Source organism: Lissotriton helveticus, chromosome 12 (genome assembly GCF_964261635.1).
Source record: "Lissotriton helveticus chromosome 12, aLisHel1.1, whole genome shotgun sequence".
Lineage (NCBI taxonomy): Eukaryota > Metazoa > Chordata > Amphibia > Caudata > Salamandridae > Lissotriton > Lissotriton helveticus.
In genome coordinates, this window is record NC_136073.1 from 888,163,622 (window position 1) to 888,187,886 (window position 24,265).

Below are 24,265 nucleotides of genomic sequence, written 5' to 3' on the forward strand. Positions count from 1 at the left end.
GCCAGATGTAGGAAGGCTATTACCGGTCGGTAACGGCCGAAATCGGCCGTTACCGACCGGTAATAGGCTTTTCTGATGTAGGTGGCAAATTTACCGATTCTGTAAATACCGAATCGGTATTTACCGAATCGGTAAATGACACGTAGGATGCACTTTGAAGAGTGCTTCTGTGCCTTAAGGATTCGTTATCTACCACCAACTATTAGTTGGAGGCAAATAAGGAATACCTCTGTAAATGCAAATGTGTGCATTTACACTAGTGCCATGTGGCAGACACACATGCCCTTAGGGCCCTGTATGTATGCCACATGTGCACACCAGCACTATTCCGGGGTGTAACAGGGTGTCAAAGTGACACCCTGCCACCCTTGACTCTTTCCCTATTTTACAGAATCTTAAGGATTCGGTATTTTTTACCGATTTTTTTACCCACATAACGTTTACCGATTCGAAAATACCGAATCGGTAAAATTCGGTATTTTTGAATCGGTAAATTTCAATTACCTACATCTAGCCCCAAATGAGGTAGAGCTCAATACGCTAGGGTCCTGTTAACAGCAGCCAGAAAAAAAGAACTGAATTAACTGCCACTGGCTATGTACCATGGGATACTGGTGGTCTCTTGAGACTCTTAAAGGTACGGTATATATTTTCAGACATATAATGGCATCCTATGGGGGGCTTCTAAGTCCAACCTTTTCATCTCTAACAATGGCAGTCTATGGGGGGGGCTTCTAAGTCCAACCTTTTCATCTCTATCATGACAAAAGCGGTTTTGTGAAGGGGAGTTTTCTATATGTATTAAACTCTATAAAATGGAAACATTTTAGAAGTACTGGCTACCTTTTTTCACTTTAGAATGAAGTAATGGCCAGTGCAGCCCAGTTAGTTAGGCTGCATTATTGTCTTTCTATCTCTTACGTGTCTACATAGGCCTTCCCGAAGAACGGCGAAAGATGACAACTTAAAAAGATACATCTAATGAAGTGCTCCGGGGGTCCCCGCACGTGGGCGGGACTATTCACAAGCTTATGACTATACACGGAAATCCCCTACAAGAGAATGGCTATGCGCCAGGACACCTGGTCTTCTTTCCGCTCAGGTATATACAAGGGACGAGCTGTTGTCTATCGGCAATAAGGGTAAGCAAAGCTCTTGCACACCCTTAGATTGGACATAAATGTGAATCAGTTTAGCTGCCCTGTATGCAAATACGTCCTCAGCCCCAAACAAATTACGTTTTCTAGTAATAATTTGATTTTAACAGCTGCTCATTCTTCGCAGATATTAGAACAAATGGACCAGGTCTTTACTTGTATATTATTAAATACCAGGTCCCTTGTTGAGCATATATATGAATTCACAGAATTCATGAATTGTCACAACCCGGACTTGGCATTTCTTATTGAAACTTGGACCGATAGTGCATCAGAACCTAATCTTTAAATTGCCATCCCAGAAGAATATGAGCTATTTAGAATAGAAAGAAATGGTAAACGCGGGGTGGGGTGGGTGGGGATCAGGGGTGTGATTATTTATCACAACCATATAAACGCTGTTTTTACCTCTATCTCTCATTTAGAGGGAGAAGACCTGATGTTCACTCTTAAATTTAATAATATGGTGCCTTAATTTATCGTCCGCCGGGCCCAAGAGATAGTTTTGTTAGGTATCTCCAGACCTTTATGGAGTCATGTATGGAGTTTTACCTTATTGGCCGATTATTTACCGCAACCATATGAAAGCTGTTTTTACCCCTATCTCTCATTTAGAAGGAGAAGCTGCCTTAATTTATCGGCTGCCAGGCCCAAGACAGTTTTGTTAGGTCTGTCCAGACCTTTATGGATTCTTGTATGGAGGTTCCAAGTTTCACCTTATTGAGTGATTTTAACTTTCACCAGGGCCTTATGGAAAGTAATGTAACTGGTTGAATGCCTTAGTTGCTTTGACCTAATGCACATAGTTAGTGAACCTACTCACAAGGCCAGTCATACCCTTAATGGGATTTTTAGTAATAATTCAGGAATTAGCTTCGCTGAAGTCCTACTTTTGACATGGACTGATCATAGGGGCAGTGTATTTTAAGCTTGCTTTACAAGCGATACAAATCTATTCTGTATATTCGAAAAACCTAATTCAAATAAGTCCCTTGAAGCAAATTAATAAATTAAAGCTAGATTTTGCTCTAAATAGCCACAGTCCACTACTAGATAACAATACTGAAACTGCTGCCTCCAATTTTTCAAACTGGACTGACTAGGATGTTTCCTATTACTTATTCTGAGTAACAACAATCAGACTCTTGGTATTCTTCTGAATTAAGAAAGCTCAAAATAAAATGCAGGGCACAAGAGCGGAGATGGAGGTAAACTATAGAATTGAAGGGAAAAATAAATATAAACTTGATAATGAGGAGTATAAAACTGCAATTATTACAGCAAAAACCAAACACTTTACTGAGAAAATTAGTATGGCCAAAAACTCCACTAGAGAACTTTTCAAAACTGTCACTGCTCTCTCAAACTTTGATCAGAGCAAACGGTTTATTCCAGAGGTTTTTCAAAGAAAAGTAAGTAGTGTTTATGAGGAGTATTCTGCTAATCAGAAGGTACATCTCATGGTTGATTTAGCTTGCTTTTCCTTTGTAGAGCCAGATGATAACTTTAATTATTCATCGAAAGACTTGGACAGCTTCCCTCCTTTAACAGAGGAAAGAGTAATAAGACTGTTGGAAGCCAACAAATCTGGTTCCCCTACTTATCCGTGCCCGCCATATGTATTGAAAAAAGTCCCCAGTACGATTGAGGCTCATCTTGTTATACTCTTAAATAAAGTGCTCATCTCAGGGCACTTTCCAACAGCAAGTAAAAAGGCATTGGTGCGTCCCATTTAGAAAAAAACCTTCTTAAGATCCTCCAGAGCTCAAGACCCATCGGCCTATATCCGTCCTACCGCTCCCCACAATAATCTGGGAAAAGGCCATGAATGAAGATCTGATGGCCTTTCTGGAGGCTAAAGATCTTTTGGATTCATCGCAACATGGATTCCAGCCACAGCACTGTACAGAATCAACCTTAGTTATTGCGTCTTAGGAGATCCGAATGCAGGTGGACCAGGGAGGCATTCATCCTATTAGATTTCTCAGCCGTGTTTGACAAAGGTTAACCATCGAGTGCTTGTCAACCGGCTAGACACATTGGAGATTAAGAGTGCAGCTCTGACCGTACTCAATTCTTTTCTATCAAACAGAGAGCAGACTGTGGCACTTGGGAGGGCACACCTCGAATTCCTTTTCTCTTCTTTGTGGGGTGCCTCAGGGATATTGTTATCCCCAACACTATTCAACATCTATGTCACCCCCGGCAAAACATATTCGATCTCATGTTTTTTTTTGCACTATCCTACGCTGGTGATATGCAGATAGTTGTATCAATTCAATCTGATATGGACTAAGAATTTAACAACTGTCTGGCACATGCAGGAAAACTGTCTTAAGTTAAACACGGAGAAAACAGAGGTGATTTGCGGACATCTCTTTTTGGAATGATTCCTGGTGGCCTCTAGGATTCAGGTCTGCGTTCATCTCTAGTTCGAAAAGTGAAAAATCTTGGGGTCAAGTTCGACGAGCAACTTGGTTTCTCAGAACAGATAAATCATATTACACCTTTGTGTTTCTATCTTTTGAAGATACTTAAAAAAGTCTTTCATTCATTCCATTAGACATGCAAAAAAAATTAATTGTTGCCTTGGTTCTGTTGAAGGTAGATTATTGCAATGATCTTGATTTGGGAATATCTAAATGTCTCTAACCCAAGCTTCAGTCTTTGCAGAATGCAGCAGCCCCGCTTGCTTCTAAAAATCCCAAACTTTAGCTTCATATCGAAGAGCATTAGGGACCTCCACTGGCTGCCTGTTCATGATAGGGTAACATTTGAGGCCCTGTGTACAGTACACCAGACACTGCATGAGTCTGGACTTCATGATTTTTAGAAGACCATTGCATGGCATGTCCCTCGACGTGATTTAAGATCATCTAACGATAGGTTGGTGGTCCTTCCCAAGGTAAAGAAGGCAAACTGAAGTGGTGGAAGTTTTTTTACTTTGCTTGCAAGCAATGAAATTCCATGCCTATTTTGATGAGGTCTTAAAGGAACAGGGTGTGTTTTAGGAAATCCTTGAAGACTTGGATCTTTGTTTACAGTGTTATCTATTTCTACTTGATTAGTGGCAGCACGCTAAGACGCCTCGGCATTCATGCGATTTAGAAAAATATTATGTACTTACTTACTGGAGTAACTGTGGATTCTGTAAACTGTCATAATCCCAGACTTTGCAAGATGTCCATCGCTTGTCTGAAATGCTTCATTACTAGATCCAGAGATGCTGCTTTTATCAAGCAATTGTCTAAGTCTGTGTAGACCCTGGGTACTCATAAACTTTCCCTCGGGGCCAAATTTACAGTGTGGTTTGTGGCCGAGGGCCGCACCGGTGGGAGAGGAGTCAGTGGGGGAGGGGGCAGGGCTAGGAAAAAAAACCTGTAACCATGAGGTTGAACACAGGTCCCTGAAGCGGACGCCTTCGTCCACTGAGCCAACAGACCCGGCATACACACATCTCTCTCTCCCTCTCTATATCTCTCCCCCTCCCCCTCTCTCTCTCTCTCCCTCACTCTCTGTCTCCCTCTCTTTCTCTCTCTGTCTGCCTCCCTTTCTCTCTCTGTCTCCTTCCCTCTCTCTCCCTCCCTCTATCCGTCTCCCTCTGTCTCCCTCTCTGTCTCCCTCCTTCTCTCTGTCTCCCTCCCTATCTGTCTCCCCCTCTGTCAGTCTCTCTCTCCCTTTGTCTCCCTCCCTTTGTCTCCCTGTCTGTCTCCCTTTCCCTCACTCCGTCTCCCCCTGACATCCTCTGTCTCCTTCTCTCCCTCCCTCTGTCACCCTCTGTCTCCCTTTCCCTCCCTCTCTCCCTCTCCATCTCTGTCACTGCCTCTATCTGTCTGTTCCTGTCCCTGCCTCTATCTGTCCCTGTCTCCCTCTCCATCTCTCTCGGTGTCTGTCTGTCTTGGTCTGTCTCTGCCTTTATCTGTCTCTGTCTGTCCCTGCCTCTATCTCTCTCTGTCTCTATCTCTGTCTGTCTCTGCCTCTATCTGTCTCTGTCTGTCCCAGCCTCAATCTGTCCTTGCCTCTATCTCTGTCTTTCTATTATTGTATGTCTCTGTCTGTCTCTACCTCTATCTTTCTCTGCATCCATCTGTTTCTGTCTGTCCCTGTCTCCATCTACGTCTCTCTATCTCGGTCTGTCTTGGTCAGTCTCTGCCTCTATCTGCCCCTGTCTCTGTCTCTCTCTATCTCTGTCTGTCTCTGCCTCTATCTGTCTCTTTCTAAATCTATCCCTGCCTCTATCTCTGTCTCTATTGTTTGTCTGCCCCTGTCTCTATCTGTCTCTGCCTATATCTGGCTCTGTCTCTATATGTCTTTATCTGTCTATATCTGTCTCACCTCACCCAGCTCTCACTCCCTGCTGCCCTCTGACACCCTCTACCATCTTACATTTGAAGTACTGTGTGTATTGTGTTGATATCTCCGGGTAGGAGATATGCCAATATGTTTACGATTGTGTATAATAAATATAACTATTTTGATAACTACACTGTGTGGTTCTTTTTCGTTTAACCTACACTATATGGTTAGCTCTGGTAAAAACAAGCTGCTTAACACTCCTTCTGCAATAAGCCTGAATGCTGCTCTCCACAGCTACCACTCAGAGAGCTTTCTATGGTTGTCTAAGACCAATAAAATCATCATAACGTTTGTCTGGATTAGTGCAAGGTGCTTCACTTAAACAAGTGTGAAGCCAGTCTTCTACATGCAGCCGAACTCCAAGTGTTGTCCTGCATTGTAGTTATTTTTCCTTTCTAAAATAAAATGTGTGGCAGTTATATTTCCAAGTCACTTTAAGTGTAGTGAATATTTTTCTGTAATTGGAGATCTTTTCAAAAGAAAAAATAAATGACATTTAAACAATTAGTTTTTTAATGCGTATGTGCATTTTTGTCTGCAAAAAGGGCTTGCACATTGCATTTTTGTGATTCAGATGAGACAACCTTGTGTATATTTGCACATCCAAATGCTTTCTGGGATTTTTGTTTACAAGAATTTTTTGATGTAATTAGCCTTCCTCTAAAACAGATCACGCAAGTTCCCTCCTTGAATACAGGACAGCCATTTGCACAGGCTTACGGATGTTGAATCGACTGAGAATAAACACACCAATATGCTTTCTTGGCATGTAAAGACCCTTTAACAATGCCCAGTTGTAACTCAACTCAAGAATGTCTTAACACCCACCTTAGCATAATCTTTGCATCAGCCTAGAATATATCATTTACCACCCAAACGTGATGCAGTGTTTACTTCTATGTGCTTACAGTCAGAAGTTTGATTGAAAACATTCTTGTATGCCTCTCTATTCACACATTTTGCTTACGTATCCTGTTGCTATGTACTGCATTCCATTGCCTTAAAACTAGGCTTGAGTTTTATAGATAAAACCAACAAAATAAAACTAAAGAACAAGTTACTTACCTTTGGTAATGCCTTAACTGGTAGAGACTGTTTCTAGCCGCAGATTCCTTACTTTAGAATTATTAGACTAGATCTGGAACATTTAATTGAGCAGTACCACTGCAAGCTGGTAAGTGGGGCTGTTCGGCTTTGCGTGGCGTCATTGGCTCCAGAAGTAACGTGTGCGGTGGGCACCACCCCATCGCACTGACGTCTGTTTCTTTTTGTGACTTTCCATGCCAGGAGCGCAGAGCCTCAAAGAACACTGACCCCTGGTGTGGAAAACTAGGGCTCTGAAAGCGAAAGTCCAGTGCCTAGTAATGCGTTCACAGAGCTGGGAGGATGGGTTAGTCGGTAAGGAATCTATAGCTTTACAGAGTCTCTACCAGATAAGACGTTACCGAAGGAAAGTAACTTGTTCATCTGATGGAGACTTCTAGCCACAGACACCTAACCTTAAAATAGATAACCAAGCAGCATCTCCCCAGAGGTGGGTCTGTAAAACACTTTCACACCAAATAGACCTGCAGGACCAAACAGGCAAAGTGTCCATCTCTACGGACCTGACTGCCCAGGCAATAGTACTTGGTAAAAGTCTGCAGGGAAGATCACGTTGCTGCCTGGCAGATGTCCAGTACCGGAACTCTGCATGCCAACGCAGTAGTCACAGGCCTGGCTGCGACCACTGCATTGGCCACAACCAAGCCTGGGAAGTCAAGAAGGAGGTCGTTTCTTGACCAATGTGTAGCGGATCTTAATGCAGAGCACGATCCATTGAGAGAAGGTCCACATCTGCAGAGCCTTTCCCTTCTTCACTCTGACATACTCCACAAAGAGTTGGTCATCCACCCGGAACACTTTTGAGCCGTCAAGGTAGAACGACAATGCTCCTTTTGAGTCCAGATGGTGAATTCGCCCCTCTTCTTTATAGGAATGAGGTGGAGCATAAAAAGTAGGCAGTGATGGATTGGCCTACATGTAAGGGAGTGACCACTTTCAATAGAAAGGAAGCTTTCGTATGAAGCACCAGTTTTCCTGGATAGAGGTTCAGTACGGGGGCTTGGATGGCAAAGTCTGAAGCTCGCTGACTCTCCGGGCAGATGTGATAGCCACGAGAAAGGTCGTCTTGATGGTAAGGAGCCCAAGAGGACAATTATGCAAGGGCTCAAAATAAGCACACTAATGGAAAGTGAGGACAAGATTAAGGTTCCACTGAAGTATAATGAAAAGAGAAGGTGGGAACACATGTTGTAAATCATTAAAAAAATCTATTCACAGTAGAGGATTTGAAGAGGGATGGCTGGTCAGGCAAATGCAGAAAACCTTAAATAGCAGAAAGAAAGCCCTTGAGAGTGCCCAAAGCACAGCCCTGCTGGGCAAGAGAAAGGATGAAGAGAAGAACTGAGTATGGGGGGCAGAAAGGGGATTGAACTGCCTTTCTATACACCATGCCACAAATTTTCCCTAATGGCTTTCGTATACAGTCTTTCACACCAAATAGACCTGCAGGACAAAACAGGCAAAGTGTCCATCTCTACGGACCTGACTGCCCAGGCAATAGTGCTTGGTAAAAGTCTGCAGGGAAGATCACGTTGCTGCCTGGCAGATGTCCAGTACCGGAACTCTGCGTGCCAACTCAGTAGTAATAGGCCTGGCTGCGACCACTGCATTGGCCACAACCAAGCCTGGGAAGTCAAGAAGGAGGTTGTTTCTTGACCAATGCGTAGCGGATCTTAATGCAGAGCCCCATCCATTGAGAGAAGGTCCACATCTGCAGAGCCTTTCCCTTCTTCACTCTGACATACTCCACGAAGAGTTGGTCATCCACCCGGAACACCTTTGAGCCGTCAAGGTAGAACGACAATGCTCCTTTTGAGTCCAGATCGTGAATTCGCCCCATCTTCTTTATAGGGATGAGGTGGAGCATAAAAAGTAGGCAGTGATGGATTGGCCTACATAGTCTTGGTGGAGGTACGCCTGGCTGTCAAGATAATGTTGCAGAGTTCAGGAGGAAGTTCTAAGCTGTCGACTGTTACCGCTCAATCTCCACGCAAGAAGGTGAAGAGTGGACAGGATCGGGTGGAGGATCCTACCCTGCTGCTGCGACAGAAGATAATCTCGAAGGAGCAGCCTGATGGGAGAACAGATGGCCAAGCTCTACTGTTTGGGATACCATTCTCTATGTCCAGTCCAGAGCCACAAGGATGACTTGGGGGCCAGTCGTTCCTGATCTTCTTGAGAGTGGTATGGGCGGAGAGGCATACAGAAGGCCTGAGCTCCACTTGAGACGAAAAGCGTTTCAGAGCAAGAGCCGCTTTGGAAACATCAGGGCGCGGAACTGCTGACATTATGTCTTCTTGACAGTGGCAAACAAATCTAGCCAAGGCTCTCCTCACTGCTGAAAGAGACCTTGCATCACATCCGAATGGAGACACCCTTCGAGATCCGCCATGCATCTTCGGCTGAGCTTGTTCGCGCTGGTGTTCAGAGAGCCTGCCAAGTGTTAAACCAAAAGGGATATGCCCTGAAGTTCCAACCATGTGAAGAGACGCAGGGCCTCTTAACAAAGGGTCCACAATCCCATTCCGCTTTCTTTGTTGCAGTACCACATGGCAGTTGTGTTACACGTGGACACCTGTACTAGTCTTCTCTTGATGGAGGGTAGAAAAGCTTTCAATGCCAGACGGATTGCCCGGAGTTCCAGCAGGTTGATGTGGAGTCTGGATTCCGTGGGAGACCAGAGGCATCTGATATCCACCTCTCCAAGTCCCGGGTCCAGGGCAGACAAGACCTGAGCAAGTGTGAGCATTTTGAATTTCTCTTTCTTGAGGAAGAAATTAAGAGGGCGCAGATCTAGGATAGGACGAAGGCCTCCATCCTTCTTGTGCACCAGAAAGTAGCGGGAATAGCAACCACGACCAACTTCAGGCGTCTGGACCATCTATATGGCTCTCCTAGACAAGAGAGCCATCACTTCCTGGCGGAGAAGGGATAGGTGGTCCTCCGTCATCCTGTCGTAAGAAGGTGGCATGGAGGGAAGCATAGTCACCAATGGGAGGGAGTAGCCCCTTCGGACAATCTGCAAAACCTACCAGCCTGATATTATAGACCAGCAGTGGGACAGGAGATGGCAGCCCCTTCCTCCCACTGGGTGCCCATGTGTTAAGAGGACAAACTATAAGGGTTTGGAGGGTGCTGCTGCCGGGGGTGTGGTGGACTTGCCTGACCTTTGGCTGGACGACACACGGGGTATGGGGGTACCACGTCCTCTGCCATGTAGAGGCTGGAAAGCTTGTGCGCTGCGGTGGCTTAGAGGGTATAGACACAGCTGACAGCCACTTTAGTGGCCACGAAAGGCAGACTGGGGGGTGACGAGGGGCCATGCAAATGCCCAAGGACCAGGCCAGAGCCTTGCTGCCCTGAAAGCGCTTCAGTGCTGAATCCACGTTGTCTCCAAAGAGAACTAAGTCATCAATGGGCATGTCCATATTAGCAATGCTTGGACATTTCCAGAAAAGCCAATTGTCCTCAACCAGGTGTGGCGCTGTAAGTCTACTGACAACTAAACCTCTATGCCCAGTGAGTCGGTTTTCAGTCTACATCGGATTGTGAACTTAGATGCATCTATCCCATCGGCAACTGCCTGGGAGAGTACGTCCCGGGCCTACTACAGGACTATTTGCGGGACCTGTGCAACCATATCCCACAGAGAGTGGGGCTAGCGGCCCAAGGCACGTGGTTTTCACGAATCGCAGTGCCAGGCTGGTGGAAGAAAACATCCTCTTACCTATGTTGTCCAACTTCTTGGATTCCTGATCCAGTAGTGCGGTTGGGAATGCACCAGGATTTACGTGGAAAGTGGAGGCTTGGACCACCAAGCTCTCCGGGGTAGGCTGGTGTGTGAGGAAGTTGGGGTTCCATGGGGCTGAGCAGTCAATCGTCCTGTTTACAGGAGGCCCTGTGTTGGGCTTGGATCAAGTCCCAAGCAGGACGTCAGTAAGAGCTTCTTTTATTGGGAGAAGAGGTTCTGAGGTGGACAATCCCGGTTAAAATACTTCTGTCAAGAAGCCTGTCTTGACTGCTACAGAGAGCAAGCTAAGGTCCAGGACCTGTGCTGCATTCCTCACTACCATTACAAATGACGCTCCCTTCTCTGTAGCCACAGGAGGGGGCAAAAGCATGCCCATATCTGGTGGGGTATCCAGTCCGCTGGCGTCTGCCTAATCCCCACACCAGTCCATGTCTGAATCATAAGGATGGCATTCTTCAGGGTCCGGTTGAACTCTCCCTTTCCTCCCAGAGTCCTAGTCCACAAGATCGGGCTCAGGCACTGACATGGAAGGCATGGCTCTTGTCGGCGCCGGAGTCCGACGATGCCCCTTCGACTAAGTGTTGGAGTTGGGATCAGAATGGGGACGGACCTGCCAGTGGGAGCTGGGAGCATAGGAGCTGGAGTAGGTCGAGGAGGCATGACCGGCGCCGGTCCCAATCCATCTGTGGATCCAAGGGGCTTGACTGGTACCAGAGCCGCCGGCGTGGATCCAGTAAGGCCCCTCCCAAACCTGTTGGGCCCAAAAGCATGCCAGAGGGAATGGGCTGCAGCGCATAGCCTCATAAACTTCTTTTAATTTGGCAGGGATCGCTCTAGCTCCAGGAAACTCAGGGAGACGCAGAGATGGCTCAGGCACGGGCTCTTCCGCAGAGCCAGGTCTCAAATTTCAACGCTCTATCGTCTTGTCTGCTGACGGACGCGGAGAAGTTGAAGAGCTCTTCAACTTCTTTTTCTTCTTGTGGTGAGACTTACCTGAATGACCTGATGACTTCGAGTGCAATGAGGATCTTGGACTACGCGACCACTCCCGGGACCGTCCTCTCGACAGGGATCTGCAGCGTTGCAGCGTTGCAGGTCGAGCTGCCACGAGCTTGAGGGATCTTTCTCTCAAGGCCTTCGGGTTCATGGCGTAGCGATCGGAGAAGGCCTTAAGAAGGTGGTCATGTTTGAGGCACCAAAGGCATATAAGATGCGGGTTCGTCATCCGACATTGAGCAGTGACAGGCGCTGCAGGGCTTGGAGTCGTCCTTCCGAGAAGGCAACCCTCCCACACCAGGTGGAAAATCTCAAAAAGACTTGACAAAAAGACAAAAAATGTAGTTAAAAATTGACTGAGGGGTAACTCTTCTCCGGATCTGCGCTGACTGGTGTAAAAAGAAAAGAATGCTGTGGTGGTGCCTATATAGGGTCCGCGCAACTCACTTCTGGCACAGACGACGCTATGCAGAGCCGAATAAGGCCACCTACCGGTATGCAGGGGAACTGCTGGAGAAAAGTGTCCAGATCCAGTATGCCGCCTGGAGGTAATTCTAAGTTAAGGAATCTGCAGCTCGAAGTCTCTATCAGGTACAATCTTCAAGGTCTGATATATTATTTCCAAGGCTTTAACAACCACAGCTCCTGGCAAAAAAACTACCCCATCAGGGGGGCTCTGCACCAAAGGTACCAGTATGTTATCAGGCTTGATGGAAGTGCCAGAAAGAAAAGAGGTACACATTTTCAAAGTGTCATCGTTCTCACACCAACTCACTGCACATCAACTTTGACCCATCATTTTTATCCCAGTGAAAATTAATTGAAATCTCAGCTTCCACAGTGATCCAACTCCTTAGGCCTGACGGCCATAAACAGAATGTAACTCTTCTTTACTCCTCCAACTGTGTTCCCCTTAACAAAACAATACTACATTGTTCCCTGCTCTCCTGCACAGAGCTTTACTGCTTCAAACTACGACTGGACCACACAATTACTTACACAAATGTACACATGTCACTGTTTACAAGTATGCTAGTGCTCAACAGGCCCTCCAGTTATTTCATTGAAAAAACTAGTCTACGCACAGTAAAAGGGAGAAGACATCCTCTTGCAAATCGTTCTGCTTTGCCGTCAAGATATCTAACATGTCGTCACCAAACGCTTCTTCCAGTTCCTTTTCATTTGCTTTCACTTCCTCAAACCAATTTTGAAGGCTGTCTTCACCTTCTAATAAAGCTACTACCTTCCGCGTTGCCTTGGGCTTTGCTTTGTCCCTCTTGGCTGTATTCAGGCAAGTTATCCGCTTGCCAGGATCTGTAATGGATAGCACCTTGGTACTCATGCATGCATTATTTATTTCTGTACTACATACAGGTACTGAAGATGGCTTTGAACAGGTGGTCTTCATTTTTGGTAAAGAAAATCTGTTCTTAGTACCTAAAAGAAAAGAAAAAAGTTTACAGCTGCCAAACAAAAGAATTAATACTTTGCATTATTCACATATCTCGATAAACATCAACAAAGAAGTGCCCCATTATAAGCTTTCAAAATCCCCCAGTGCAGTATTTTCTCAAACTTACAATATTTGTTTCCATTTGTGAGGCTATAATGTTAATGCTATGTTTGGGGCCTATATAGGTGTCACTCCTGTGCACTGATGTCAATGGCTTTCAAGACTGTTCGCACCTCTAGTCGCAGAGCCCCAAAAGCAAATTGGTTGACACTGTTCAGATTCCTAGACTTGAGATCTTATTGATGAATAGAGTCCAATCGCAGAGCACAGAGGATAGGCGGGTCGATAACAAATTATGATCTTGGCAGCATCAAGACCATCTTGAATCACGGACAAAGTACAGGGTGAGGATCTTCTGGCACATCAGGGAGCAATTGTACCTGCAAATTACAAAGGCTGTGCGGGTATTGTCCCAACAAACAACCAGCATTAATAGATTGAAGGGCCGAGCTGGTAGAGGAAAAGACACATTTGCTCCACTCCACTTCTTCTGAAAGAAGTGGAGCCGACTAGTGCTTCTTCTGAAAGAAGAAGCACTAGTCGGCTCCACGCTGAGCGTATGAAATGGACATACGAGTGTAACCTTGGATTTATCAAGATTCGGGAGGACTACACGTTCTATAGGATGGATTTGAATCCTAAGATTGATTGGTGACTTTGGAAGAGGACAAGCTTTTATCTGTCGGGGCCACAACTATCATATTGATGAGTGAAAATAAAAACATCAACCCCCGACATCAAGCGGCATTTTTTATTATTCCTTTTTTGGGGGACTACATCCATCTATCCAAGAAGAGTGCTCTTAAAAGAGAATATTGATACAACTACAAACGCTTGGAATAACGAACAAATAGCCTTGAAAAAGCCCTGTGGGCGAAACGCGCGTCGGCTGCTGTCTTTCATCTTATGAACTGTGGATATTAAAAATCAGATCTCAACCTAAGAAGATTTGTTTGGATGCTTCTTTGAGACCTTTTGGATCTAGAATATACAGGACGCTGAGACTTCATTGACTGTTGTAGAAAAATATCTACATTACTTGATTTTTGAAACACTAATACGGTGTGCTCAGGTGTTGTACATACAAATACTGTAGTGTAATTCCTATATTCCCAATAGGCTCTGCGCATTGGAATAACATAAACAATAGTTTAGACGTAGGACTGAGGTCGACTAGGTCTCTACTCAATATTTTAGACTTAATTATGAATGCCAGCTAGCTCAGAGGTCACTAGAAACTTTCTCGAATGAACAGGAAGGAGTTAACTTTCCTGATTAGACAAGAAGGGATTAGGTTCTGACAACCGCATAAACATGACAACTTTGCTCCCTCCAGAACAAGGAGTATATCTCCAGAGTCGTGTGGATTATGAATCTGAAACAAGCATCCTGGAACCGGTTTCGGATTCATAATCCTCATCAGCCAGGCTATCTTGAATCCAGTGGCCAAGTGAGCAAGGGACTCACGTCTGAGCATACCCTGCCAACTTAGGGCGAACAAACGCTCCGTCCATCATACCCTTTTGTATCGCTTTGTTCGCCCTAAGTGTGGCAGGGTATGCTCAGACGTGAGTCCCTTGCTCACTTGGCCACTGGATTCAAGATAGTCTGGCTGATCAGGATTATGAATCCGAAACCGGTCCCAGGATGCTTGTTTCCGGTCCAGGGAAGACATGGCTTGGCAGTTCGGGCTGGACTGTTCCCATGAGGCACAGGGTCAGACTGATTTGCATATGGCCATGTCTGAACTGGGGTGGCTGAGTGAGCTAAAGAATGGTGATGGATTAAACCCAGATCAGTTGACCTGGGGTGAGTGTTTGATTTGCTCAAACGCTCCGTCCATCATCCCCTTTTGTATCGCTTTGTTCGCCCTAAGTGTGGCAGGGTATGCTCAGACGTGAGTCCCTTGCTCACTTGGCCACTGGATTCAAGATAGCCTGGTCCCCTTTTGTATCGCTTTGTTCGCCTTAAGTGTGACACGGTATGCTCAGACGTGAGTCCCTGCTCACTTGGCCACTGGATTCAAGATAGCCTGGCTGATGAGGATTATGAATACGAAACCGGTCCCAGGATGCTTGTTTCCGGTCCAGGGAAGACATGGCTTGGCAGTTCGGGCTGGACTGTTCCCATGAGGCACAGGGTCAGACTGATTTGCATATGGCCATGTCTGAACTGGGGTGGCTGAGCGAGCTAAAGAATGGGGATGGATTAAACCCAGATCAGTTAACTGGGGGTGAGTGTTTGATTTGCTCAAACGCTCCGTCCATCATCCCCTTTTGTATCGCTTTGTTCGCCCTAAGTGTGACAGGGTATGCTCAGACGTGAGTCCCTGCTCACTTGGCCACTGGATTCAAGATAGCCTGGCTGATGAGGATTATGAATACGAAACCGGTCCCAGGATGCTTGTTTCCGGTCCACGGAAGACATGGCTTGGCAGTTCGGGCTGGACTGTTCCCATGAGGCACAGGGTCAGACTGATTTGCATATGGCCATGTCTGAACTGGGGTGGCTGAGTGAGCTAAAGAATGGTGATGGATTAAACCCAGATCAGTTGACTGGGGGTGAGTGTTTGATTTGCTCAAACGCTCCGTCCATCATCCCCTTTTGTATCGCTTTGTTCGCCCTAAGTGTGGCAGGGTATGCTCAGACGTGAGTCCCTTGCTCACTTGGCCACTGGATTCAAGATAGACTAGCTGATGAGGATTATGAATCCGAAACTGGTCCCAGGATGCTTGTTTCCGATCCAGGGAAGACATGGCTTGGCAGTTCGGGCTGGACTGTTCCCATGAGGCACAGGGTCAGACTGATTTGCATATGGCCATGTCTGAACTGGGGTGGCTGAGTGAGCTAAAGAATGGTGATGGATTAAACCCAGATCAGTTGACTGGGGGTGAGTGTTTGATTTGCTCAAATGCTCCGTCCATCATCCCCTTTTGTATCGCTTTGTTCGCCCTATGTGTGGCAAGGTATGCTCAGACGTGAGTCCCTTGCTCACTTGGCCACTGGATTCAAGATAGCCTGGCTGATGAGGATTATGAATCCGAAACCGGTCCCAGGATGCTTGTTTCCGGTCCAGGGAAGAAATGGCTTGGCAGTTCGGGCTGGACTGTTCCCATGAGGCACAGGGTCAGACTGATTTGCATATGGCCATTTCTGAACTGGGGTGGCTGAGTGAGCTAAAGAATGGTGATGGATTAAACCCAGATCAGTTGACTGGGGGTGAGTGTTTGATTTGCTCAAACGCTCCGTCCATCATCCCCTTTTGTATCGCCATGATTTGGTATAATGCCTGCCTTCTTAATCTCTCTTTTGAGGACAAATTTGTTTAAGAGACTGAGATCGAGTATTGGCCTGAACTCCTTGTTTGGAACTAACCCTGGAACCAAGAAGTAACAGGAATAGATCCCCTGTCGATGTTGTAGCCAGGGAACCTTTTCGATGGCCTGTTTTTGTAACAGGATGGAGACCTCCTTTTGCAGCAGATCTAGCCAATTCACTGGGGTTTTCTGAGGGGGCACAGATGCTCGCGAGGACTTGAATCTGATTGAGTACCCATTCCGCACAATATTGAGTACCCAGTTGTCCTGCGCTATTTTGATCCACTCGTACAGGCGAAGACTTATACTTCCGCCCACCGGAGTGGGTAACAGAGTTGGGGGAAGCAAGGACTCACTGCTTAGGCTGTTGTTTTGCCGCTAACAATGTCGGAAGTTCTTTCTTTTCTCCACACCAACAGCCTTCAAGGTGTCTAATTCGGATTTCATCCTTAACATCTCGTCATCCGCATGAGAGCCAAAGAGGGAGGTACCACTGAAGGGAAGGTTGTGAATCCTGTGTTGGGCCTCTGGTTTCAAGCCCATGAGTCTCAGCCAGGAGGATCGCCTAGCGCAGATACCATGAGAATAACCAAGAGCAGAACGATCTGAGGCATCTGCTGCAGCACTGATAACCTGATTCGCCAGGAGCCCTCCTTCATGCAGGATCTCCTGAAAATCCTGCCCATCTTCTTTCTGTAACTTCTCCATAAACCTTGAGAGAGAATCCCATAGCGAAAGGTCATATCGACCCAGCAGTTACATGTAAGTGGCAGAGGTGTCGCACGTTCTCTTACCAATGGGGGCCATGGCTTTGCTGTCTTTGTGGGGGGAACAGCAGATGAGGAGGCCCTGTGTGCGTTTTCCTGGCTGCTGACACAATTACAGAGTCCGGTGGAGGATCAGACCTCAGGAAAAGGGGGGCTTTGATCTGGGGCTCTGTATTTTTTACTGTCCGTGATGGTGCTGCTCCCACTGACGCCGGCATTAGAAAAGTATGGATAGCCGCTTCTTGTAGCTCAGGAACCAAAGGGAGCAGAGGTCTAGAGGAAGACCAATGATGAAGGGTCTCAAATATGACAGATGTCGAAGGAACAGAGGCAGGCATCTCAATGTTCAGTTTTGTAGCCCCTCCACACAGCACCTTGTTAAAGGTAACAATATCATTCACTGGTGATACTCTGACTGGTGGAGTAGATGACAGAGTGGGAGAATAATCGGTCTTTGACGATCTGGAGTCAGAGGACCATGAAGCAGACCTGCGTCTCCGCTCTCTAGGCGAACAGTGCCGAGATCTAGACATAGATCGACTAAGAAGAAACCTTGATCTATGTCTCCTCGCAGCTGTGGACCTTTAAGGTGTAGCTGGTAGTACTTGCCTCTCATGAGAATGAGAAGGCGAATATATTTAAGAATTTTCTGAGCCAGGAGTAATTTTTCTAATCTTCCAGTGTTTTATGCTCTCCAACCACCTGGGAGAATAGTTATTTGGAGGAGAATGGTGTTCTGGAGCCGGAGAGCCTTCCGGTGTGATCTGAACAAAATGTAAATCCGGGGAGGATGAAGCACTCCTCAACGTCATACCCTTAGATGATAGAATTTCCCTCGACGTCGAAGGGTCTCTCTGCGTTGGCACTGGTGACCGATTCCACTACCTCTTATCAGGTAGAGACATGCGGGCGGGTGGCTGTCTTGAATTCGAGCTCCTCAACGTCGACCTCATCGACGTTGACCCCCTCGACAGAGACTCCCTCGACGTCGAAGGTGACCTTCTCGACATCGAAAGGGGCCTGCTCTCCTGAGCTGGTTTCAACGGCAACCTTCTCAACGGCGATGACAGAGAGCCCACGGGGAGGGGAGGATATGTGATTGGCGCCCTGCTGAACTCACTGTTTTCTACCAGAGTCTCTCCCTTGGTTGTTGGATCGTTTTCGACCTCCCTGGCGAGAGAAACCAGCCGTATTGGATTGCCGGTATTATGAGTGATAGTTTTGTCTATATTGGGGCTGATATTGCCTGTTCTGTTGCGTATGGTAACCTTCTCTAGAGGAATAACCACGCCCATTAGCGCCTCTGAATGTTCCATGTTTGTATTGTAGGGAAACTAAAGATCTCGCCATATCTGTGTGGTCTTATAGGCTTGCAGAGCATCGTCGATGTGTTTGCCAAACAAAGACTCGCCGTCGTACGCCATGTCTAATATCTTTGTTTGGACCTCTGGTCGAAAGGTTGTGGCTTTGAGCCAACCCTGGCGTCTGAGAACTGCAGCCCCAGCTAACTGCCTGAAATTTGTGTTGACAATATCTAGCGCACAATCGATTGTTTCTGATGCTGCTCGTTCTCCTTCCAGTAAAATTGTTCGTGCTTCCTGTTGTTTTTCTTCCGGAATGAGGTCAGTTAGATCAGCCATGTCAGACCACATTTGGCGATTATAACGCCCTATGATCGCTAATGAATTAGCTGCCCTGATGGAAGCAGCGGCCATGGTTGAAAACTTTTTACCAGGTCAAGACGACATGCCTCTTTGTCCGGCGGTGTAGTAATAGGCGTTGCCGGATTCTTAGACCTTTGCTGGGCAGCCTGGGAAATGACAGAATCCGGCCTAGGGTGTCCATTGAGGCAGGATGGACTATCAGCCGGAGCACGATATTTTATATCAATTCGTGGAAGCACTGCAGGCACGGAAGAAGGGTTTTTCATAATCCTGATACCTTCCTTCCATATATAATCTATTATAGGAACGGCTTTGGTAACTTTTCTAGACTCCTCTTTAAAATCATGTAGGAAACATTCCGTTTGTTCCACCGTTACTGGAAGTTGAAACCTGGTAGCAGCACGCTACATAAGGTTATGAAAGCCACCTATATCTTCTGGAGGTGAGTCAGATGGTAGAGGAGTTAGTGGCGAAGGCATAGGGATGATGTAAGAATCCCATGGATCCAAATGAGGATTTTCAGGCAGCTCACCTTCTTCAACTTCCTCATCAGCGGAAGTGTCCTGATCTTGCGGAAGCTGAGAAGGTTGTTGTTCCTGAGGAGGCTCTCTGATTGGAGTAACTGGTACTGGAACTTCAGGTGGAGGTAAAGGTTCTGGAACCGACACTGGCTGAGGTGGTGGAATGACCTGCTGCGGGGGAAACCGCTGCCTATAGTCAGCTAGCATGGCCTGAAAGTCCTGTATGAGGTTAGGAGGCAGTGGGCTGTCATCCGAGCGACGAGAGTGCTTCTTGTAAACTGCATGATGAGGAACAACAATGTCCTCTTGGTAGTAGTGTTCACTGTAGTCATCATCCTCTTCCTCTTCGTCTTGACATTTGATATTTAATTCAGATGGATGACGAGCTATTCCGAAGGGTCCTTCATCATCATCCTCATAATCATCATCCTCCTCTTGGGTATATGTTTCCAGGAGGTGAGATGGAGTAAGAGGGGAAATATATGAACACTCCAGTCTTTGAAATGATTTAAGCTGAAAACCCCTTGATGAAATTGGTGTTGAATAAGCTGTAACCTCCACTAAAGTCTTAGTTGGAGCAGGTACCATCATTGTTGATGGTCCGGTCGTCGGCGGGCTCAACGCCGATGGAATCATCGTCAACGGGCTCGACGTCGACGCGATCATCGTCGACGGGCTCGACGTCGATGGAACCATCGTCGACTGGCTCATCGTCGACGGGATTATCGTCGATGGACTTAGGTTCTTCGTCGACGGCATAATAGATACCTGTGTCTTCGTTGAGGAGATCTTCGTCGACGGCGGAATCTTCATCGACGGTATCTTCGTCGACGATTCTTCAACGACGGTCTTTTTGGTTACAATGGAAATCCTCGTTGACAGTATAGGAGAAGTGATAGAAGTAGTGGATATCGTCGCCATCGTCGAAGGAGCTGAAGGGACATGATTCACAGACGATGAAGGTAAAACCAAAGATTTTGAAGTGGCTTTACTCACTGTTTTTAAAGATTCCTTTTTTGAGTCCTTGGGAGCTGAAGTCTGTGAAGGCTGCATAGGCCCAGAGGAAGTAGAGGGAGACCTCTGAGAAGGGCCAGAGTGGGAGGATATATGATGTTTTCTCCTCTCACTAGAAGAACTGTCCTGAGATCTAGCTCTCTTGCTGGAAGTTGAGGCTCTGTCATCATCTTCGGCCGAAGAAGATTTAAGCTACAACAGGACTCTTGCCTCCCTATTCCTTAGGGTCTTAGAAGGGAAGGTACGGCAAATCTTACAATCCTTTGCTTCATGCTTAGGATAAAGGCAATAAATGCAGTTCTTATGTTGATCATCAACATGGACTCTCTTCTTGTCGCAGGTTCTGCAGAGTTTGAACAAGGCCTTCTTGTCAGACATCCTGAAGGAAAAACTGAGTAGCACTCAGGGAGACTCCCTTCCACACGACGTGCAGTGAAAATCTGAGGAGAACTGGCTCTGCAGAGAGTGTTCTAGAGGGTGCTGATGGCTGATTGGTGGGAAAAAGACTTTGGTCTTTTTAGCAGAATGATGTAGATAGGCTACTAGGATCTAGGCCTTTTTTCTTAGGACCTACTACTATCATTTACCTTTGGTACTGCTTTTTTATTTACCGTGGGACTCCCGCCTCGGCAACAAGGAATGATTCCCCAATACTGGATAACAGGTCTGTAACTAAATACTTCTGTGTAGGTAACTGATGGAGTGGTGGTTGGACGCAAACAGGGTTCCATGACTGCCTCTATAAGAGGTTTGTTTATATGGGAGAATCGGTTCATTAAATGGTGTGGTGCTTGTAGAACGTCTGTTAGGATGTTGAAACTACTGAGGGAAGAAAGAGTTCTAAGATTTCTGCAGCAATTGCAAAGAAACAATTTCTGTCAGAGATGGATCAGGTGCTGAATCTTTACGACATCAGGAGAAGTATTGAGTCCACTGGAGTCTTGGAGAGTTGTGAAGTCAGAGGAGCCAGAAGAAGGGAAGGGTATAAGAGGGCCTACTATCTGTGACTTGGCCTGATTTAGCTCTGTGTCCAACTCAAATAAGTCATGAATATGCTCCCAATAAAAGTGCTGAGTCCAGTCTCTTCTCTGCATTGCTCCTCTACAAGTAGTATTTGGATATCCCTTCTTTATCAAATATTTTTGACTGGAGCAGAGGTGGCTTGTCTGATGGAAGTATCAGTTATGGGGTCAAAGGTGCAAGGATTGGTTTCATTGCTGGCCATGTTGTCGGGAAAGGGGCCAGAAAGGAAGCTAGAGTTGGATACAAGCCTGCCTGTGCCAGTGGACCACATGTGGGATACTTGTAATCGTGGCAATGGAACATTTGGCGTTGGAAGGGAGTTGAATGGAGCCCCAAATGGGCAGTTAGGGTAGATAGCAGACCAGAGGGGTACTGCTACCTTTTCAAACATCTCCAGCATCACCTAGAAAAATGATTCCCAAGGTATGCCAGCGCCGGTACTAGCAAAGGTGGAGACAGTGAGGAAATATTCAATGGCATTAGAGTTGGTGGCCTGGCGAACTGGTCCATGGGACAGCTCCACTAGCTGAGGTTCAGATTAGGGAGAAGTCCTAATTTCAACCAGCATTGGGATGGATCCAGCACCACCTACCCATGAGTAAGATCTTTAAAAAAAGAAATCCGGATCCAGTCTGTTCGTGGGATATTTAAAGGTGATAAATCTTCAGGTAGAGGTATCCATTAGAGTGAAGTTGGTGTAGGCTCAGAATGCAGCGTAAGGCAACCAATCTTTCTCAGACATTGAAGAAGTGCCAAATGAATGAGCTACTAACTGAAGTTGTACCTTTGTACAGAGGACTCCCAGTCTGATGATGGGGAGTACTCCAGCCTGTTAAACTATAAAATATCTAGCACTGGGGACAGGGAGTGAATTTTTGGGTAATGTTTTACCTACGATTACACAATACAATAAAACAGGGAAACCATTATTATTCTCCTTGCTTTACAGCTAACAGAATTATCACTAGATCACATCCCCCAATAGATGACTGCAGGTAGACAAACAAGCAATGGACTATACAGAGACAACAAGGCTGACATTTGAGTTTTGTCAAAAACATTTCTGGCTGTGGTCTGGGAATTAGCACACATCAGACATGACTTTGTGTAACCTGGTCTTCTGTGGGGTGCTTTGGCTTCCTTGTCTTTAACTTGTTTTGACTTTTTAGGTAAGGCTGATTCCTCCCCAGCAGGATTCTTTGGCTCACATTTCCTTATCTTCTGACTTCTGTCACTAATTTCGAATTCAGCTTCACATGAAAAAAACAAATGAGTAGCGGATTAGGTGCATGACATGGTTGACTGGCCACACTGGAGCGAAATAATAAACATGCTACATTCTAAAACGGACTAGTATACTGCTCCTAGGAATGGCACTTTCCTTCACCAAAAATGCCATCATCTTGCCCAACATTCCAATTCCCATATGAAATTTGTATTGGGCATATGCCCTTCCAATAGCGCTCGGCTTAAAGCAACACAATTGAGCACTTTACTGAACACTTTTGCAAAAGATAAGAGGCTCACAGCTTACTTGCTCTAAATGATCGGAATAGTGAGTCTTGATTGATGGAAGACTGAATGTGACAGCAGTAAAAATGGTAGTCTTTGAATTGGCAGTGCAGATCTTGGTTCTAAACACATGCCATGTTATATGTTTATATTCAACACTGCATACCCTTTCTCAAATATAGACTTAAACAGGTTTTAACAGTAAAAAAAGACACCCAGGGAAATTATAAAATGAAAATCTTTCAATTCTGAAATACTAGTATTTCAAATCCACATAGTAAAATGAGACTCAAGATCTACATGCTTACTAGACAATGAAGAACAAGATACTTACGTTCGGTAATGCCTTATCTGGTACAGACTATGTCTTGCTGCAGATTTCTTACCTTTGACTTTCCCTGAGCATCAGACTGGATCCAGAAGATTTTTTGGGAGCAGTACCCCTGCGGGCCGGTAAGGTGGCGTCGGTCAGCTCTGCGCAGTGTTGTCCAGGTCGGAAGCGAAGTCTGTATCACCTACATAGATGCCACCTCAGAACTCTGACGTCTGTTACTTTTTACAACTTTCCATGCCAGATGCACAGAGCCATGAATAGCACTGACACTAGTGTGTGCAAACTAAGGTACTAAAAGGGATCAGTCCTGACCCTAGAGATTTGTCTGAGAAACGGGGAGGATGAGTGGGATATAGTCTCTACCAGATAAGGCGTTACCGAAGGTAAGTAACTTGTTCTAGTCACAGATTCCTTACCTTTTAATAGATACCCAAGCAATACCATCCTAGGTGGTGGGTCTGTGGACACATTTAAACTAGGAAGTCATGAAGGACCAAACGGGAAAAATGCCCTTCCCTGCAGACCTGACTGTATAGGCAGTACTGCTTGGTAAAGTATGCAAGGAAGTCCTTGTTGCTACCTGGAAGATGTCCAGGATTGGGACTCCACATGCTAATGCAGTGGTCGCAGCTTTACCTCTTGTGGAATGAGCTTTCCAACTTTCAGGAGGCTGCTTCTTGGTTAGTGAGTAGCCGATCTTGATGCAGAGAACGACCCATCAAGAGATGGTCCATTTATGCACAATCTAACCTTTCTTTGCACCAACATACCCCATGAAGAGTTTGTCGTCCACGCGGAACTCACGTGTGCGGTTAAGGTTGAACGGCAGAGCTCTTTTTGGGTCCAGACGGAGAAGTTACTCCTTTTCCTTAGAGGGAACCCAGCAAGGGTAAGTGAGGGCTGGCACTCAGCACGCAGGAAAGCCATGAGAAATTGTTGAGAGCCCCCTCGAGGACCCTCTGGCAGCAGGTACAGGGAGTCGCTATGAAGCCACAGCAGCACACAGAAGATGGGGGCCAAAAGTTATGTTATGTTATATGAATATTTATTGCGCGCACAACTACTCAAGAGTATCCTGGCGCGAAGCATAACCACAGAGAAGTCAGGGCTGAGCAGCAGAGCGAAGCAACTTTAATAGGCTATGTTAAAAAGATGGGTCTTAAGGAGCTTCTTAAAGCAGCCAAGGTCTCTGGTGTTCCTGAGAGTGAATGGGAGGGAGTTCCAGAGGGTGGCGGC

At 46.1% G+C, this 24,265-nt stretch overlaps 1 protein-coding gene across 13 annotated transcripts in view; it reads right to left on the reverse strand.

The window, feature by feature from the left end:
- Window positions 1–24,265, reverse strand: part of ZCWPW1 (zinc finger CW-type and PWWP domain containing 1) — a 1,771,049-nt gene that overhangs the window by 79,054 nt on the left and 1,667,730 nt on the right. For 10 of the 13 annotated variants that reach the window (XM_078668572.1, XM_078668568.1, XM_078668570.1 and 7 more), the window contains 2 exons: window positions 22,296–22,433; window positions 12,450–12,801 (listed from right to left, as the gene is read on the reverse strand). In XM_078668572.1, the coding sequence (XP_078524698.1) occupies window positions 12,450–12,801; window positions 22,296–22,433 (490 nt within the window). The remainder of the gene's footprint in view (window positions 1–12,449; window positions 12,802–22,295; window positions 22,434–24,265) is intronic. The other 3 variants (XM_078668566.1, XM_078668569.1, XM_078668571.1) reach the window with 3 other exon arrangements.